This window comes from Anguilla rostrata, chromosome 17 (genome assembly GCF_018555375.3).
Source record: "Anguilla rostrata isolate EN2019 chromosome 17, ASM1855537v3, whole genome shotgun sequence".
Taxonomy (NCBI): domain Eukaryota; kingdom Metazoa; phylum Chordata; class Actinopteri; order Anguilliformes; family Anguillidae; genus Anguilla; species Anguilla rostrata.
The window spans coordinates 24,810,982-24,829,302 of record NC_057949.1 but is presented as its reverse complement, the minus strand read 5'-3'; the positions used below and the strand labels follow the sequence as shown (position 1 = coordinate 24,829,302).

General features: G+C 47.0%; 3 protein-coding genes across 5 annotated transcripts; all 3 read left to right on the top strand.

The window, feature by feature from the left end:
- Positions 1 to 88: 88 nt before the first annotated feature.
- LOC135243556 (uncharacterized) lies at positions 89 to 6,928 on the top strand. 2 transcript variants are annotated; one of them, XM_064315483.1, is made up of 7 exons: positions 89 to 1,063; positions 2,976 to 3,327; positions 3,584 to 3,711; positions 3,854 to 3,914; positions 4,313 to 4,418; positions 4,781 to 4,895; positions 5,389 to 6,928. In XM_064315483.1, the coding sequence occupies exons 1-7, from the start codon at positions 317 to 319 to the stop codon at positions 5,536 to 5,538; spliced, it is 1,659 nt and encodes a 552-aa protein (XP_064171553.1). In that variant the 5' UTR covers positions 89 to 316; the 3' UTR covers positions 5,539 to 6,928. The 2 variants fall into 2 exon arrangements, with proteins under 2 accessions (XP_064171553.1, XP_064171552.1); XM_064315482.1 differs by having other exon boundaries at positions 89 to 1,429.
- Positions 6,929 to 7,215: 287 nt separating this feature from the next.
- ndufb7 (NADH:ubiquinone oxidoreductase subunit B7) lies at positions 7,216 to 10,341 on the top strand. Its single transcript, XM_064315495.1, has 3 exons — positions 7,216 to 7,499; positions 8,945 to 9,113; positions 10,168 to 10,341. The coding sequence occupies exons 1-3, from the start codon at positions 7,385 to 7,387 to the stop codon at positions 10,250 to 10,252; spliced, it is 369 nt and encodes a 122-aa protein (XP_064171565.1). The 5' UTR covers positions 7,216 to 7,384; the 3' UTR covers positions 10,253 to 10,341.
- Positions 10,342 to 11,533: 1,192 nt separating this feature from the next.
- Positions 11,534 to 18,244, top strand: LOC135243561 (PDZ domain-containing protein GIPC1-like). 2 transcript variants are annotated; one of them, XM_064315491.1, is made up of 7 exons: positions 11,534 to 11,761; positions 12,510 to 13,230; positions 13,498 to 13,683; positions 14,414 to 14,594; positions 15,752 to 15,864; positions 16,401 to 16,482; positions 16,823 to 18,244. In XM_064315491.1, the coding sequence occupies exons 2-7, from the start codon at positions 12,913 to 12,915 to the stop codon at positions 16,972 to 16,974; spliced, it is 1,032 nt and encodes a 343-aa protein (XP_064171561.1). In that variant the 5' UTR covers positions 11,534 to 11,761; positions 12,510 to 12,912; the 3' UTR covers positions 16,975 to 18,244. The 2 variants fall into 2 exon arrangements, with proteins under 2 accessions (XP_064171561.1, XP_064171562.1); XM_064315492.1 differs by lacking the exon at positions 11,534 to 11,761 and having other exon boundaries at positions 13,111 to 13,237.
- Positions 18,245 to 18,321: the final 77 nt, after the last annotated feature.

Here is an 18,321-nt window from a genome sequence, read left to right as displayed (position 1 = left end):
TTCCCCATCTTATATTGATATATTAAGTGTATCAAAAGATAATTTTGTTCGAATTGATGTCACCTTGCACGATAAATATTAGCCTATAGTCGTTTTCCATTTTTCTGCTAACTTTGCTATACCACCTTAAATGGTCTCGTGTCGTATCGTATCTCCAACACTCCACCTTAAGCGCGTAATGTGGGCAACGCAGGCGTACAGTGGGGCTTCCGCTTCATTCCAGCCGAACTCGAACCGCCGATAGGAGCCCCAGTGTCACTTCAGAAACGACCATTTTTAGGCACTCGTCCAAACTAAACCGAGTATACCCACCAGCATGTCCGAACCTATGTATCGTGACTGGATTTTGGAGACTATAGACTCACTTCGCTCACGAAAAGCCAGACCGGACCTTGAAAGAATATGTCGAATGGTCCGTAGGCGACACGGGTCAGATCCAGAGCGCACCCGTTCAGAATTGGAAAAACTGATCCAGGAACAAACAGTGTTGAAAGTTAGCTATAAAGGCTCAATTTCCTATCGTAACGCGGCTAAAGTACAAAGAAAAAGCCGAAAGAAAACAGAACACCCGACTGGTTTTGTGAAGAACCAATCCAAAACTACTATTTTCAACAACGGCGACAGTGCGCACAGTTCCACAGATCAGGGAGAAGAGACTGGGGATGCGGAGATAACGAATGCGATACTGTGCCGTGACCCCGAGACTGCCCCCCTACCCGTCGCTGAAGCCGCCCTGGTTCCGAATAGCGGGAACAGTTGTATTAGCGGTGGCACGGTGGTTTGTCGGAGTCAGGTTCATTGTGCAACAGGGAGCGACGGTGAGAGGACAAATTCGCCGAAAGAAAAACTGCCACAGACTGGAGGCAGCAGTACCTCGCCCGACAGGGATAAAAGCACCATCCACAATAATGGAAGCGGCGCTTCTGGTATGAACAGGAGGGCTCGCGAAGTGGAACGCGGTTTGCCTGAGCTCGAGCGCTCAAGCACAAAACTGCAAAATAAAACTTGCACCAGTGCAAATACCAGCGGCTACCTGCGGCAGAAGCCGCACGCGCCGATCAAGGTAAAACCCAGTGCGGGGGCAACGAGAAACGAGGGCGAATTTGACCAGAGCATTTCAGATCTCGGCGACAGGTTGGTGAATTCTGTACGAAGCCTGGTGCGGAGGAGCCGGGGCGTCGCTGCATTAAAAGGGCACGCGCAACTGAGTCTGAAGGAGATATTGGGCTTTCTAAGCTCCCAAGAGCGTCTGTCTCAGGAAAAGCTGACCCGGAGCAAAGTCAAGGTGGTTCTGGAGAGAGAGGTTGCCAGGGGTCGGCTCCGCCGGACACGGTTCGGAAACATTACTCTGCCTGTCCGTGGAGTGGTGGGGAAGTCGCACGCGCGACTCCTGCAGAGCGCCGTGCAGGACAGACAAACCGCGAAAAAGGTAGTTCATTGCGTCCATCACGCCCTTGTACTCCGAACGACGGTGTTTGCTCGATCGGAGGGGGCAATTATGCAAACTAAAGCTCAATGCATTAGCCGGTTGGAGTAGATATTTTGCTATTATGGAAACCGTTTCACTCTTCACACAGTATTTAAGCAGAAACTTTCGCCGCGTTTTATTTGCGTTTTTTTAATAGGCCACAGGGTAGATTACACCTCGTTGTCGGTGCGGTTGTTTGCCATGCGCTACAGGGACAGAACAAGGATGAGGGCATTTCTCCGTTCTAGCAGTTGTGTGGCTGGTATTCGCTTCGCAGAGATCTTTGGTGTGAAAGGATCTCATACTTGTAGAATGGCACTTTTGTCAAAGTTCCGGTGATGTGCTAACGCGCAGTCTGAACAGTAGACGCGCCCGAACGTCGGTTGAGCGCGTATGTGTCGTTTCTGTGACTACGGTAGTGCGGTGGAAGATCAAGGAGCGTGAGTGCGCTGCAGCACTACTGTCATGCGAGTGCCGCGAGACACCGCATTAGGACACATCGCTCTTTTTGATATGACATGTAGTTAAGATTTTACCCTGCTCACAGCTTTTGACTGGAACAACTAGGCTAACTTATGAATTGATTGAAACTAAGGAACTAACCTATAAGGTTTTACGATGAACCGAGTTTCTATATCCAAGTGGGGTGTCATTTTAACAGTACAACTTGAGAACATGTTTTTCATATAGTATTGTTATTTTCTGGTTTAGGGAAAGTGTCTTTATTCCCTCGGGCAGTACTAAACTGGTGTGTTTGGGTGTGTTTATATTGGATATTTAGTTGTAATTATTTCCAAGGAAACAGTTTCCCCCTGATAAATGGACAAACTTTTTCACCCTTTTCAGTATAAACTTTTCTCCATTAATCATGATACACTGCCTAAACTGATATGCATATCGAATCGATCAATATCAAACATTGATTTCAAAGACTGACAGTTTTAAAATCATATGACATACATGCATGTAATATGATTTTGAAACTGTCAGTCAAAGAAGGGAGCTTCTTAATAAATAAATGAAAGAAATCAGCACATAAGGCAAAGTCTGCAATATGAAAGACCTAAACATGGCAGAAAAGTACAGATAGTTAGCAATGAAAATATAACTAGATTCATTCTGAGCACGCATTGAGAAGAAAAATCTGTTAAATGTAATAAACACAATGAAATGCCTCACATTTTATCCCTCGAAATGAGAATAGTCCAGAATGACATCAAAAATGTTATATTAGAACACAAAAAAATGACAGTCATTAAAAACCTCCACATGTCTGCAAGCAGGAAGTACTCTGGGGAACCTTTCAGTGGAACACTAGTACTGTAAAAGGATCTCTGATCACCTCCGTTTGGTGCTATCTGTGGTGGAGCGCCATCCTCCTGTGTAAGATTACCAACTGCCTTCCAGTGATAATTTTAATGGAATCTGCCGTAGCAGCGAAATAGATAATAGCGCATCTTCCCAAATAATGTATCCAAGTAAGGCTCACAGAGGTCTTCCGTTCCAGGCGGCGACGGGGGCGGTAGCCATGGAGACGGAGAGCAGTGAGGTTAGCGGTCCGGAAAGGCCGGCCTGCGGTTCACTGTCTGCCGGAGAGAGGGACACTGGAGCTTGTGGGAGTACGGTTCCTCTCTGCCAGAGAGGGGGGGAGACGGAGGACCGTGGCGGGGCCAGGGAGAGACCGAATATCCCCGGGCCCATCGCCACCACTGTCGTCCCGGGTTCACTTACCCCCCCTGACTGTCCCAACGAGCCCAAAATGGAGCCCATCCCCTCCTCCAGCTGCATCGGCCCACAGCAGGAAGTGTGCGACACTGAAAGGAGTCCCACTGCACACAGATGCCTACAGGGAGATGCAGGTGTGCAGATCAGATAACAGAGAAATGTGTGTGTTTGTGTGTGTGTGTGTGTGTGGCATGTTAGGACTTGTCATTGTTGCTTTTTGTTTTGGTTAGTTTAGAGGTGGTGAAAGGTAAACCTACTCACTGACATCAGTTCATTATCTTTACAGATGATAGTTTTTGTGAGCTGTGTAGTTCGTGAAATGCATACTGCCAAGTCAGAACATTAGTTTGAGACTGTGCGTGTGCGTGTGCGTGTGCGTGTCTGTATTAGCTGTCCCACAGGTGCGGGCGCTCTGTCCGTCTGTCCAGAGGGAAACGGCAAACGGACATGAGGAACTCCGGGTGGAGGAGAGCGCCGTTACCCCTGACCAGCTGATCTGTGACCGCTCAAGCACACAGGTAACCGCCCAATCAGCACACAGAACTCTCCACCATCATACCTGCATCCTGCTACTTATCTAAACCAGTCTCTTCACAAATATAAATATAATGTTTTGCTTTGCACCTGCGTCTTTCTCTGTTACCCCCCCCCTCCCACCAGGGGGAAGTGATGACATTGACAGAAGGAGGGGAACAGGTTACATCAGTTCCTCCTGATGCCTGTGAGTTCTGCTAAACTTTGTATTATTATTTTTTCCATGTGTTTTCACTGTCCTTTTTTCCTTTGAAAATCCTTTCTGAGAAGCTCATATTGTACACCTGTATTATTATTATTATTATTATTATTATTAATAATAATAATAATAATAATAATAATAATAATAATTACAACAACAATAATAGTAATAATAATATGCTAATAATTATAGCAGGAAAAATGGTAAGGGAAAAATTGCCTTTTTCTGCTACTCTGTAAAGCGTCTTTTTGACAATATTTTGTAAAAAGCGATATACAAAGAAAATGGATTTGATTATTATTCTTATTATTATTTTATGTATAATACTAAACCTGTGTGTTAATTGTGAGCGACTGCATGCTGGCCTCTGCTTGCTTCTACAGGTATGGGGTGTAAGATTGAGGTGGGCGTGGCCTCCTGTTTGCTGACCCCCACTGCCTCCCCCAGGGACAACGGCATGGTGGAAGAAGGAGGGATGAAAAGAGGAGTGTGAGTCTGTTTTTGTAGGTCAGGAAGACGGATGGGGATGAATGGAGAATAGTGCAAGTGTGCCCTTGTGCCTGACAGCGGGGAGGTGCCCGTCGGGCACTGCAGGCTGTTGGCAGCGACGGGCACAGAGCCTGCACCCTGCGAAACTGTAGAAGAGACTCATTCATTCTGTCCTGAGCTGAACCCATAACGAGCCCGTGTGTGACACATCATATAAAACACCTTCTTCAGGGGGAGAAGACAACACCCTGAGCTCTCTCTCTCTCTCCTTCTTTTCCTCTCCTCCTCCCTCCCCCCCATCTCCTTTTGCGTCTCTCTCTCTCTCCCCCCTGCCTCCGTTCCCTCTATTTTCCCTGCTGTAGCTTTGTGAAGACGGAGAAGGCTGCGCAGAGCCCGCTGGAGTGGAGCGTGTCTGACGTGGCGAGTTACTTCGTCGCGGCTGGCTTTCCCGAACAGGCTGCCGCGTTCAGAGTACAGGTCAGTCCGCAGTCCCCCTGGTCGCCACAGGGTGGCAGCAGAGCTCCGCGGTCTCAGGAGCCACTGTGAGGATCATGGCTGCTGCGGGAGTCTACAGCAGTTCCAAAGCCTTTTTCCAGGAGGGCTACATGGCATTGTGACTCAGCAATAGATTGACCAATTACAGTAATGGATTTAGCAGTTGATTAGCCTCATCTGGATTCTCGTGGCTAAATTTGGAGCTGCTTTAAGATGAACACAAAAATCAGTAGTCCCTGTGAAGGGAAGAATCAGCTCATCAGCCTTGCTAGCAAGTTTTGTGGGACAATGCAGAAGTTTTGTGAGATCACGCAAAAATATTTCTATTTTTATGTCCCTTTTGGAAAAAAATCACCTCTCTACAAGGCTGTACAAACAAGGAGTATTTTTATATGTTCTATGGAGCAGACTCATGATGGGTCTATGAGGCAGAGGTCACACAGATAATGACCCCTCTCTTCCTGTCCCCAAACAGGAAATTGATGGGAAATCCCTCCTCCTGATGCAGCGGAATGATGTGCTGACCGGCCTGTCAATAAGGCTTGGCCCCGCCCTCAAGATCTACGAGCACCACGTGAAGATGCTGCAGAAGGCCCATTTTGAGGACGACAGTGCTTTCTGCTGATTGGACGTCCAGCAGCCCCTGCCGTCCCCGCGTGGACACACACACACACACACACACACACACACACACACACACACACACACCTCTGATAGCTGACCCGCACGCCTCTCTTTGCCTCACGTGCCTGACTGCAGCACGCTGAACTGCGTTAAGCACGCACGGACCGGCCATAATTGCAGTTGGGGTGTCGTTCTCGTCGCTCTCTCGTTCCTTCGCGTGATGGGAACTTCCCGCTGCGCGTCGGTTGAGCAGGTCAGGACGCTATTTGTGGTTGCGCAGCCTTTTTTTTTTGCATACATTGCCTCAGTTTGACGCAGAGCTGTTGCCTGGCGCGCTGCTGGGCTGTACGCACGGTTGCCGCGTGAGGCCGCGTCACGTCTCTTTGGGTCACGCCCCCGCGCCGCCCCGCGTCTCCCGGGGCAGACCTCCGTGGTGGACTGGAACATGTCCGCAGGAACGTCGTGACATGCCCCTCCTAACTCTTCTCTGCTTCGCTGTTGTGGTTCCACTGCTGCCTCCCTCCCTCATAGGCAGTGATAGCCACTCTCTCCACCTCTGAATCCCATTATTTAAATTTGAGAATTCCCTGCTGCCTCTCTAAAGTATGATGAGTGAAAACACATTCACAATCATCATTTTTTTTAAAGATATTTAAAAATATATCATCCTATGTTTTTAAAACTGTTCATTTCTAATTAATTGGACATGGTCAAGAAGACGCCTCCCACCTAGAGGGAATCCCCCAAAGGTGTCCTCGTGTAGTCCTGGCGGGGACATTAACCACTTCAGATGTAGCCTGACTGACTCCATAGCCAGTTACAGTTTCATTACATGCTCTCCATGAAATTCTCTAAAGCATGTTAGGAATTTATATATGCATACATGATTTTGGATGGTGTCTTCATTCCATAAATAAACATAAAATGGATGGCCAAATATCACCAAGCCAGTTCCCACAATATTGCAAAGGTAGCAGTTATAATTACCAGCAGAGCAAATCCGTCACGCATAGACTCCCATCTGTACCATAGTAATGTATAGCTCACTGACCATTTCAGACAGTGATGTCGCAAATCTGTTATCAATATATAGTGAATTATTTTGTTCACTTTTTCAGTTTATTTAAATAATTGTTCCACTGTTACAAACTTTGGGACTGTTGGTGAACCGTTGCACTGTAAAATATTACCCCCTGTTGGTCAAATGTTTGCTGTTTGCCTACTGGGGGCTGTGCACATAGAACATTGTCTTAGAATGGCTTGTTTGTCTTTTTTTCTAGACTTCACACTTGGAGGAAAATGTGTGTATTATACATTTGTTTTCCTGTACTTTTGGGCTTTTTTTTAAAGTATCACATTTTTAAAAATAAAAAGTTACATGAAGAGTTTAACATTTTTTATGTTGTTATCTTTTTTCACATAACTGCTAAGAACAAATACAAAATTGGTTGAAAAAATTTAATATGGCAGACATTTATCTGTCAAAAAAGAATACAACGTGCGGAATACAACAAATTGACAAAACAACAAATCTATTGGCCATAAATAATGATCTTAGTACTGTAATCCCTGCAGATTTGGCGATGTCTCTATTACGCAGAAGAAACCGGAACGAATATGCACAAGTGAATCTAAATAGGGGGAAGATTTCTCCTTTGGCCCACATGCATTGCTTTCTTCCGTCCCAGAACGGAAACGGATCATCTGAGTGGTGCAACGAGTCCGCTGGAGGTGACCGAATTGTGGAGAGTGGAAATATTTACATTTCGTATGACAGAAAGACATTTGGCCCCTGTGCAATTACTGACGAGATAAAAGCACCCAACGACTAATATCCCGTAGTCGATATGGGATCTCACCTTGTCCGAAGTTATATTACGCAGCCGGACACCGAACCGGACCCTCGGAAGCCGTCTTCATTCGAACCGCAGCTCGGCTTTGAAGATGAGAGGAAAGAGAGAGGTTCGTATGAAACAGTTCTCACGTCTTCGTGTAAACTAAGCCTGCTGCTGAGTACCCACGCATACCTTTGAAATATTCACCGGTAAACATGCGTTAAAAATAAGTTGCTAGGTGAACTTCCATATAACGTTTTGGATTGAGTAGCATAATGGTTAGCATAACTGGCCTTGCAGCTACAAGGTAGATTCGATTCCCAGCAACGAGTAACGGCGAAATCGAACTAAATATACCTTGTCAGTTACATTCACACATAGATAAATGTGGACAAAAGGTATACAGGTCTGACCTTTAGACAGTACACCGATTGAATGAGCTGTTTTTGTTCTGTCCGAATTTGAAACATGAGCTTGTTATGCCAGTTAGGTGAATTACAAAAGGACCACTGCACCTATAATTGTCGTTACACCTGCGCACAACGTTTTTGTGTCGTTTTGCATTTTAATCGTAATGGTCGCCCTGACGTTTTAATAACATTATTTGGTTGACACTTTAGATGTTAAGCGGTTTAAATATCGCTACAGCAGTATTATTTTTGTTTGTAGAACATGTAACCTCAAATCATTTTAAATGGTACATTTTCAGTGGATACGAATATGAATAAACGCGTAGCTACATTTGTTCTTCGTTGCTAACAAATTATCTGCATTTATTGTTTATCTGAATAGAACACTTATTTTGTTGTCAAACGGGTTCATTCAAAGCAATCAGTTTATTTTTTCTGGTTAATGTAGCAAATGAAACATACAGCTAATAGGAGTTGCCGTTGATACAGTTAATTTTCCACCATTTAAAAAATACATGTTTGCATATTTTTGAGTGGCCATTGTGAACTCACAGTCAAAGCCTCCTGATGACCGTTTTGTCTGTTTGTATTCATGGGGAGCACTTTTGCTGATTGAGCCATTGGAGCTTCATTTCTGCTTAGTTGTAGAGTAAAATATGACATGGAGTGCAATGTAATATGTCTAATATAATTTGATAGTAAAACGCACAGAGATAAGTGATTGTAATATAGGTATGTCTTATTATAACGTAATGTTTGGAACAAAATGTAATGTTTGAGGCAATCAAGGTGATGTACATCAAAATACTAAGGGCCAAGACTAAGTATCAAAGGCAACTCATACACTCTTACAGACAGTAGTATACTCTCCTAACCTGCATGTCTTTGGATTGTGGGAGGAAACTGGAGTACCCAGAGGATACTCCACACAGATGGGCCCTGGCTGGGATTCAAACCCATGATCTTCTTCCTGTGAGGCAACAGTGCTGCATTCAGTCGATAACACTGGCAGTGTAATACGGGGGCAAGGTTTTCTTATTATCGCCAGGGTGTAATGCATCTATTATAAAGCGATGTTTGGAGCGTACTGTGAGGTACTCCCGTGCGGAGTGTGACTGATGTAATTTGCGGAGCGTGACTTGTGCCCCCCCCCCCCCGGCAGAGATGGTTGCTACGCAACAGCAGATGAATGACGCCCTGCTGCCGGTGGTCCAGAGGGACTACTGTGCCCACCACCTCCTCAAACTCATGAAGTGCAAGAGGGACAACTGGCCCAACTTCCTGGCCTGCAAGCACGAGAGACACGACTGGGACTACTGTCAGCATCAGGAGTAAGTAGAGCTCACAGTGCTGTAGTGCACTCAGCAGTACTATGAATAATACCACTGTAGTGCCCTTATCACTGCTATAGTGCACTCAGCAGTACTATGAATAATACCACTGTAGTGCCCTTATCACTGCTATAGTGCACTCAGCAGTACTATGAATAATACCACTGTAGTGCCCTTATCACTGCTATAGTGCACTCAGCAGTACTATGAATAATACCACTGTAGTGCCCTTATCACTGCTATAGTGCACTCAGCAGTACTATGAATAATACCACTGTAGTGCCCTTATCACTGCTATAGTGCACTCAGCAGTACTATGAATAATACCACTGTAGTGCCCTTATCACTGCGATAGTGCACTCAGCAGTACTATGAATAATACCACTGTAGTGGCCTTATCACTGCGATAGTGCACTCAGCAGTACTATGAATAATACCACTGTAGTGCCCTGATCACTGCTATAGTGCACTCAGCAGTACTATGAATAATACCACTGTAGTGCCCTTATCACTGCTATAGTGCACTCAGCAGTACTATGAATAATACCACTGTAGTGGCCTTACATTGGATAGTGCACTCAGCAGTACTATGAATAATACCCATGTGTGCCCTGATCATGCTGCTATGTGCCACAGTACGTGATGATAATACCACTGTAGTGCCCTTATCACTGCTATAGGCACTCAGCAGTACTATGAATAATACCACTGTAGTGCCCTTATCACTGCTATAGTGCACTCAGCAGTACTATGAATAATACCACTGTAGTGCCCTTATCACTGCTATAGTGCACTCAGCAGTACTATGAATAATACCACTGTAGTGCCCTTATCACTGCTATAGTGCACTAAGCAGTACTATGAATAATACCACTGTAGTGCTCTTATTACTGCTATAGTGTACTCAAAAGTACTATGAATAATACCACTGTAGAGCTCTTACCAATAATGTGGATATTTTTGCTTGTGTGTGTGTGTGTGTGCGTGCGTGCGTGCGTGCATGTGTGTGCGCGCGCCGGCCGTGTGTGGAATGTGTGTACGTGTGTGTCCACAGCTATGTGATGCGGATGAAAGAATTTGAGCGGGAACGACGGCTGCTGGTGAGGAAGAAGAAGATGGAGGAAGCTCAGGCTGCGTGATTCCCCTCCCTCATTGCCCTGGCCTCCCCAAACTACAGCCACGCCTCTGTATATACTCATCATTCTAATAAAGTCTGTAGTACACTCTCGCTGCTGCTGCCGTGTTTGCGTGTTTTCCTCTTTGGGTTAGGAGAGTTTTTTTTTATCCCCCCCTTTTTTTTCTCACAATTCGGAATGCCGAGTTGTTTGTCAGCGCTTATAACTGGACCCCTGGCTATCCCTTCAGCAGAGCGCAAACAAGCCGAAGACAGGCAGAAGACAAGTTGTGACGACAAAGCACCACTTTCTTATCACGCGTGCTTGCGCAGAGATGAGTCGGAGGAACCTCTATTTGCACGTTAACAGGCGGACTTGCAGACACCCAACTGACCAGCAGGGGTCGCTGGAGAACAGTAAATCTTGGACCCCTTCCTTATCTTGGACGACTCTGCCTCAATTATGCGTCATGCTGCGGGGGCTACTGGCCACAGTTGGTACGATTCCATTGTGGACAGTGGGCTCATTCAAGAATTAGAACCACCCAGTCAGCTGAATAACACATCAGCCCTCATGTATATATATATATAGTAATGCAGTATACAAAAATATAAGTATTCATGTTTGTGTTTTCGAATCGACTTTCCATTAGCTGTTAAGTAAATTAGCAATCGGAGGTATTCTGCATCACCGAACTGCTACCCTCAGCTGTCAGCGTCAATCCCTTTAGTTATATTCCTTTTCGCTTCAGTAGGCCAAACTTGCGCCGCTTGTACAGTGAACTCCGAATCTCACCAGCTAGTCCATAATGGAAGCAAACGAAACGGTATCCAACGGCATTACTCTCTCCATTGCAGAAATAAACACATACCCGCTATCCTACGTAGACCTATTTCAGGGGCGGATTTTTTCAGACCGAGCTGTGTTACCAATGAAGTCCCTTAACATGGGGGGTCAAACGGGTAACTTTATTTCCCACTCTACACAACAACACACAGGCTGCTTATTTACCTATTTTATTACCAGATCTTGGGACAACACGTTGTTACCATTTGGCGTTAATCGCTGTTCACAGATTTATGTTTCAAAAAACCCAACTCGTGTTGTATGTCCACTCCAGAATTTCAGTGTGTCGAAAAGTGGGGAGAACGCACATAAAACAGGCTAGTATAACACGCGTGCACCCATCTGTCCAAATTAAACATATTTGAGGGCATTTGGCGATTTTCGGGTCCAGAATTGGACAACAGTGTAAAGTTGGCTGTAAACCGGTGTAGTGGGGAAAACTGGCATTTCCTCTATTCCATTGTCTGGTTGGCTGTTAGAAGTGACGTCCCGCCCTCTCCAGATGCGAGTCCGCTATCCCTACTTTGGATCTGATCGGGAGAATTAATAATCTGTAACTAACTTTATTCCACAGATAACGAGTAGTTATTGACTGGTCCGTTATCGTAAGTAGATACTGGTTGTACTATTGGGCCCGAGGGACGTCGCTCCAGGGCAGAAGATCGTCTCAGGGCTATACGCAGTAAGGTCGGTAAATACCTCGACATGTAGTTGGTTTCCTCCAAATTCGGTGTTTTCTTGGCCCGTTTACTGAAGCTACATCGCTTGCTAATTCATTGTTTTAAGTAAATCTTATATAGTTCTGCAAAATATAGCAATAAAGGAACCATGAGATCATTCTTATTTAAATATTAACTAGAATACGCGAATCTGAAGAACACGGAATAGTTTTATTGGTACTTCGCTAGCAAGCTTATATTGCAACAGTAAAATTCATTGTAAGTAGCACAATGCGACGATGACGGATGATGACTTGGCTGCGCAGTCGCTTTTCATTGAATTTCCCAGCGGTCACGGGAAAAGTACAATAGCAAATGAATGTGTGCAGTGTTAAAACAATAAAATACAGACTGTGAAAGAGGCACACCTTATTCAGCTAAATTAGCTGAGCTTTCCTTTTAAGGAGAGTATTGTGAGGGTGTTTTTTTTTGTCCCCTCCTATTATTACATTACATTATATCTTGATGCCTATTTATGTCCAGGCTCCATCCAGAGCGACTTACACTCGTGCACATGGCACTCCTTACTTTGTATCCATTATTGTCCTGTGGTATTACTGAAGCAATGCTTGTAATAAAATATCTTGCTGCACTGAATGGAGTGTCCTCACTTCAGCAGAATCGAGACCTGCACCTTTCGAGTTTACTGCCCAGTTCCTTACCACTGTGCCATGAAAGGCGTCCTAGTATATCTCTTGATGCCTTATTTTTTCCAGGTCTCCAAATCCAAGAACTGGGTCACCTGTACACTCAGTGCCACAAGCTGAACTCCATGTGAAGTGTGAGTAACGTTCGAGAACGTGTGTCCCTGTGGATGCCGAGGCCCTGGTTCCTTTGTGAATAAAATCATTCGGTTGCTGCACTTGAGTGGAGCTGGGGCCTCCCAGCTTTCAGCAGAAGTGAAGAGGTTCCTAGCAGGGGGCTCCTCATTAATACGACAGTGATTTCTGCCCAGAGAGGGTGACATCTTCCAGCTGGTGCATGGAGAAGGCGTGGCCCTAGCAGTGTCCAATCACCCTCGCACACACACGGGCGTGCAGTCAGCCTGGCCAATAGAACGGCCCCGACACAGACAAACCAGCCAATAGAGAGAGGCGCAGCCGCGTGTGCGCAGGGACCATGCCGCTGGGCATTGGGCGGAGAAAGAAGGCCCCTCCCCTGATGGAGAGCGAGGAGGCGGAGCCTGCCCGGGCCGGTCTGAACGTGGACGGCTGGGAGGGCGTCGGAGGTGGGGGCGGGCGTGGCGGGCTGGGGGAGCAGGGCCCTCTGGAGGGGCTGCAGCCGGGCCTGCCCCCCCCGCCCCTCGGCCTGCGCCCCCGCCTCACCTTCCACACCCAGCTGGCGCACGGCAGCCCCACGGGACGCATCGAGGGGTTCAGCAACGTGCGCGAGCTCTACGCCAAGATCGGGGAGGCCTTCGCCATCCCACCTGCTGAGGTGAGCGGTGAGTGGGGGGGTGGGGGGTGGGGGGTGGCACAGAACTGGAATGGGGGGGGTGGGCGGGCAAGGGGGCATAAGAAGGAAATCAGTCAGGCTAAAAATGGCTGATGCCAGTGCCAATGGAAGATGCCCATTTATAAAAACTTACACCACAAAAATGCTGGCTACCACTTTCTCGCGGTCTCTGTTAATCCCTCCCTCCCGCTCCCTGTCTCTTTCTGTTCTACCAACCCCCCCCCCATCCCCCCAACCCTCCCTCCACAGGTGATGTTCTGCACTCTGAACACGCACAAGGTGGACATGGAGAAGCTTTTGGGGGGGCAGATTGGGCTGGAGGACTTCATCTTTGCCCACGTGAAGGGGCAGAAGAAGGAGGTGGAGGTGTTCAAGGGCGAGGAGGGCCTGGGCCTCACCATCACCGACAACGGCGCCGGGTACGCCTTCGTCAAGGTGGGCAGGAAACGCATCATCGCAGGACGACGGGCGTAGCATTTGCAGACAGGAAGCACAGCTGGTGGAAGCCATTTTTTTCCCCAGGGCAGGCAGGCAGGCAGGCAGGCAGGCAGGCAGGAAGCATCGTAACTCAGACAGGAAATGCCGCAGCCCCTCTAGGCAGGCGGGAGGCATGACATGTTCTGCTGGGGAGCATCATGTCCTCGTTTGTGTAGGACAAACGGACACATAAATGTTTTAAGCACTGAAGGCAGAACACAGAGCTGCTCTATTTCATCACATATGAGTTTGTCCTAGCTATAGTGTTAAAGTCCCTGAGGCGGTGTATTGTGCTCACATACAGTGCTCAGCAGGGCCTGAGCGAGGCACACAGTCAGGCTTAAGTGTGTTATTGTTTCATTCGATCAATTCATCTTCAACCGCTTTTCATGGAAATGGCCTGAAGGGGGCGATAATTCTTTTGAACTGTTCTTTTCAATGTTGTTTGGTCCGTTACCTTTTCTTTATGTTTTAGTTTGGCAACAGGAGTGGAGAATTTGCTGGAAGTGTTACTTCTCACTGTTCTAGATGGTTGTTTTGGAATTTATTTTCAGTTTTATTTATGAAAATGGTTGTGATTAGATATTAAGTGAGATTATTGATTACTTGTAATGTTTTAAAATGGATCCGTTTATTTAATGTGACTGTTTATTGATGGTTTGTTTTGTGTTTTTTTCCGCTGCATTAGAGAATTAGAGAGGGAAGCGTCATCCAACAGATGCAAGTTATCAACGTGGGAGACATGATAGAATCCATCAACGGGCGGGATCTGATTGGCTCTCGACACTATGAGGTCGCTAAGATGCTGAAGGAGCTGCCCAAGGGGCAGACCTTCCGTATGAAGTTGGTGGAGCCAGTGAGGGCCTTTGGTGAGTCTGTGCCTCCATATGAATGTGTGCCCCCCTTGTGTGAGTGTGCAGCCCAGGCACAAATGCATATACCCTCATGTGTGTATGCACATCTGTGTACGTGAGTGTGTGCATGCACATCTGTGTACAATGGTGTGTGCATGCACATCTGTGTACGTGAGTATATCCGTGCATTTCTGTGTACATGAGTGTGTGCATGCACGTCTGTGTATGTGAGTGTGTGCATGCACGTCTGTGTACAATGGTGTGTGCATGCACGTCTGTATACATGAGTGTGTGCATGCACGTCTGTGTACAATGGTGTGTGCATGCACGTCTGTGTACATGAGTGTGTGCATGCACGTCTGTGTATGTGAGTGTGCGCATGCACATCTGTGTACGCGAGTATATCCATGCATTTCTGTGTACATGAGTGTGTGCATGCACGTCTGTGTATGTGAGTGTGTGCATGCACGTCTGTGTACATGAGTGTGTGCATGCACGTCTGTGTATGTGAGTGTGCGCATGCACATCTGTGTATGTGAGTGTGCGCATGCACGTCTGTGTATGTGAGTGTGTGCATGCACGTCTGTGTATGTGAGTGTGCGCATGCACGTCTGTGTACAATGGTGTGTGCATGCACGTCTGTGTACATGAGTGTGTGCATGCACGTCTGTGTACGCGAGTATATCCATGCATTTCTGTGTATGTGAGTGTGTGCTTGCACGTCTGTGTATGTGAGTGTGTGCATGCACGTCTGTGTATGTGAGTGTGTGCATGCACGTCTGTGTACATGAGTGTGTGCATGCACGTCTGTGTATGTGAGGGTGCGCATGCACGTCTGTGTATGTGAGGGTGCGCATGCACGTCTGTGTACATGAGTGTGTGCATGCACGTCTGTGTACATGAGTGTGTGCATGCACGTCTGTGTACATGAGTGTGTGCATGCACGTCTGTGTACGTGAGGGTGCGCATGCACGTCTGTGTACGTGAGGGTGCGCATGCACGTCTGTGTATGTGAGTGTGTGCATGCACGTCTGTGTACGTGAGTGTGTGCATGCACGTCTGTGTACGTGAGTGTGTGCATGCACGTCTGTGTACGTGAGTGTGCGCATGCTTGTGTTGTTTTTTATTTTATGTTTTGTTAGCGCTCACTCCTCCGGATTCCGTGTTCCCAGACATGGTGAGCCAGCGGGCGGGAGGTGCTCGGTCCAGTTTGGGGGCACAGATTGGGACGGGACGGGGGACTCTTCGCCTGTGGGCCAAAGGACCTGCTACTGTGGAGGAGCTGGTGAGCATTCGCGTGTGTGTGTGCGTGCGTGCGTGTGTGTACGTGTGTGTGTGAGCATGTGCGTGTGTGTGTGCATGTGTGAGCATGTGTGCGTGTGTGTGTGTGTGTATGTATGCGTTTGTGTGTGTGTGTGTGCGCGTGTGTGTGAGCATGTGTGCATGTGTGTGTGTGTGTGTGTGAGCGTGTGTGTGTGTGTGCGTGTGTGTGAGCATGTGTGCGTGTGTGTGTGTATGTATGCGTTTGTGTGTGTGTGTGTGTGTGTGTGAGCGTGTGTGAGTGTGTGTGTGTGTATGTGTGTGTGTGTGTGCGTGCGTTCGTGTGCGTGTGCGTGTGTGTGTGTGTGAGCGTGTGTGTGTGTGTGTGTGTGTGTGTGTGTGTGTGGTGTGTGTGTGTGGTGCGTGCGTGCGTGCGTGTGTGTGTGTGTGTGAGCGTGTGTGTGTGTGTATGTGCGTGTGTGTGTGTGTGTGTGTGTGTGTGTGTGTGTGTGTGTGTGTGAGCACACTGCATATGTAACCCCAGCTGAATGCCTCCTGCAGCCCTCTGCGTTTGAGGAGAGGGCCGTCGAGAGGGTGGATGACCTGCTGGAGAGTTACATGGGGATCAGAGACAAAGAACTGGGTAAGATGTGTGTGTGTGTGTATCTGTGTCTGTGTGGAAGTGAGTAAAGCATGTGTGTGTCCAGAACAGTGTTGTGTCACTGTAGCTACCTAAAAAATAACCATATGAAGCCAGCTGATCTGTGCTGTGGATTGATGTATTGATTTGTGAATACTGTTTCATGCACGCGCTTGTGTATGACACATGTATATCAGATGCGTGTGTGTCTGACGCATGTATGTCTGATGTGTGTATATCAGATGCGTGTGTGTCTGACGCATGTATGTCTGAGGGTTGCTTTGTATCCGTGGTTATCACACTGTCCTGCCCCCACCCCCCCGACCCTCCCCCCGTTGGTTAGCGGCCACCATGGTGGAAGTGGGGAAGGACAAGCTTCACCCGGACGAGTTTGCGGAGGCGCTGGACGAGACGCTGGGAGACTTCGCCTTCCCGGACGAGTTTGTGTTTGATGTCTGGGGCGCCATCGGCGACGCCAAGGTGGGCCTGGCGTAACCACGGAAACGGGAGAGAATCCGCGCCGGAGCAGCCAATGGGAGAGAGGATACCACAGCCAGGCCCTCGCAGAGCTCCTGAATTTCAGGAGACTTATTTCAGTTTTTAGCTTTGTTATTATTTGCATTATTGCTATTATTATCATGTTTTCAGTATGTGCATTTTTGCGTGTTCTCTTTGGGAGACTGTGCAGTGCAGCCCTTTATAATCTGTGAGACATGGGAGATAGAAGACTCCTGACTGCAAAGGGGTATTATTGTATCGTTGAGTTTTACTGCAGAGCAAGCAGTGACAGCTGTTGACGTGTCTGTCCTGAATGCTTGGCGGAGAAACATTAACGCATAGTGTGGTTCCACTGCCCTCGGGAGTGACCTTTGACCTTAACTCCCGTGTGTCTTCCAGAAGGTTTCTGCCAGGACCACACAGCAGGGGGGGTGGGGGCACGGGGCAGTTGTGTTAACGGTCTAGTTTTATACACAAGCAGAATCTGCACCTCACTGCAGCGAAGTAGCTGATGTAGACACTAGCAGTGCACAGTGACCTGCTGATTTAGCGTTTGCATGGTAAAATGCTCACAAAACCATAATCACAATCAGTGCCTATCCGTGGTTGATAAACTAGGACACCTGCACTTAGCCGAGATGACATGGGATCAAATCGACACCCACTTAAAATTTGCATTCATGCAAAAATTGGAGGAATATATGCATATAAATAGATGTGATCAACCACAGGGGATTTATCAGGGTTGGCTGGAACTGAAAGATAATTGCATCAGATTTGCAGATGCTGGTAGCTATGGATCAGGCATGGCCTTGTTGCCATGGCTGCTGTAATTGCTTCTAAAAGGAGGTCTTCTTGCCATCAGCGATCAGTGAAATTTGAATGGAGTTTTTCAGGCGTCAGTCGTAAAGTGCTTTGGATAAAAGCGCTGTATAAATGCGGTCCATTTACCATTTTAATGCTTGAGAACGCATGGGCTCCGTGTTACGCACGTTGGTAACTACTGGATGGGATAAAAGATCTCTGATGCCTGGAACCACCGAGCATTCCTGCAGCTTCTGTACAGTATTCGCCCATAACTATGGGTTGAGTGTGGATTAACAATCCAGATGTAACACTGCTCTGTTTGTTATTTTCTAATAATATATATATATATATATATATTATCACCATATACCCAAGAAGAGTTTTCAGGAGCAATATATAAATGTATATGTTGTGTCATGTTCATTTATATAACTACTTTGAGTAAACTCCCCTTAACCAACTTTTTTTGTGGACAGCAGTTTGTTGTAAATGTTTCAGTAAACAGTTGCTTTTTCTTCTTCTCCAGTACATTCTTTC

Bases quoted from the DNA above. Each gene is read 5' to 3' on its own strand.
- LOC135243556 (XM_064315482.1), top strand. From the start codon at position 317: ATGTCCGAACCTATGTATCGTGACTGGATTTTGGAGACTATAGACTCA. The intron at 3,328-3,583 runs GTGTGCAGATCA...TGTCTGTATTAG, and splicing joins ATGCCTACAGGGAGATGCAG to CTGTCCCACAGGTGCGGGCG. The intron at 3,915-4,312 runs GTGAGTTCTGCT...TTGCTTCTACAG, and splicing joins ATCAGTTCCTCCTGATGCCT to GTATGGGGTGTAAGATTGAG.
- ndufb7 (XM_064315495.1), top strand. From the start codon at position 7,385: ATGGGATCTCACCTTGTCCGAAGTTATATTACGCAGCCGGACACCGAA. The intron at 7,500-8,944 runs GTTCGTATGAAA...CCCCCCCGGCAG, and splicing joins AGATGAGAGGAAAGAGAGAG to AGATGGTTGCTACGCAACAG. The intron at 9,114-10,167 runs GTAAGTAGAGCT...GTGTGTCCACAG, and splicing joins GACTACTGTCAGCATCAGGA to CTATGTGATGCGGATGAAAG.
- LOC135243561 (XM_064315491.1), top strand. From the start codon at position 12,913: ATGCCGCTGGGCATTGGGCGGAGAAAGAAGGCCCCTCCCCTGATGGAG. The intron at 14,595-15,751 runs GTGAGTCTGTGC...CCGTGTTCCCAG, and splicing joins GGAGCCAGTGAGGGCCTTTG to ACATGGTGAGCCAGCGGGCG. The intron at 15,865-16,400 runs GTGAGCATTCGC...TGCCTCCTGCAG, and splicing joins CTGCTACTGTGGAGGAGCTG to CCCTCTGCGTTTGAGGAGAG.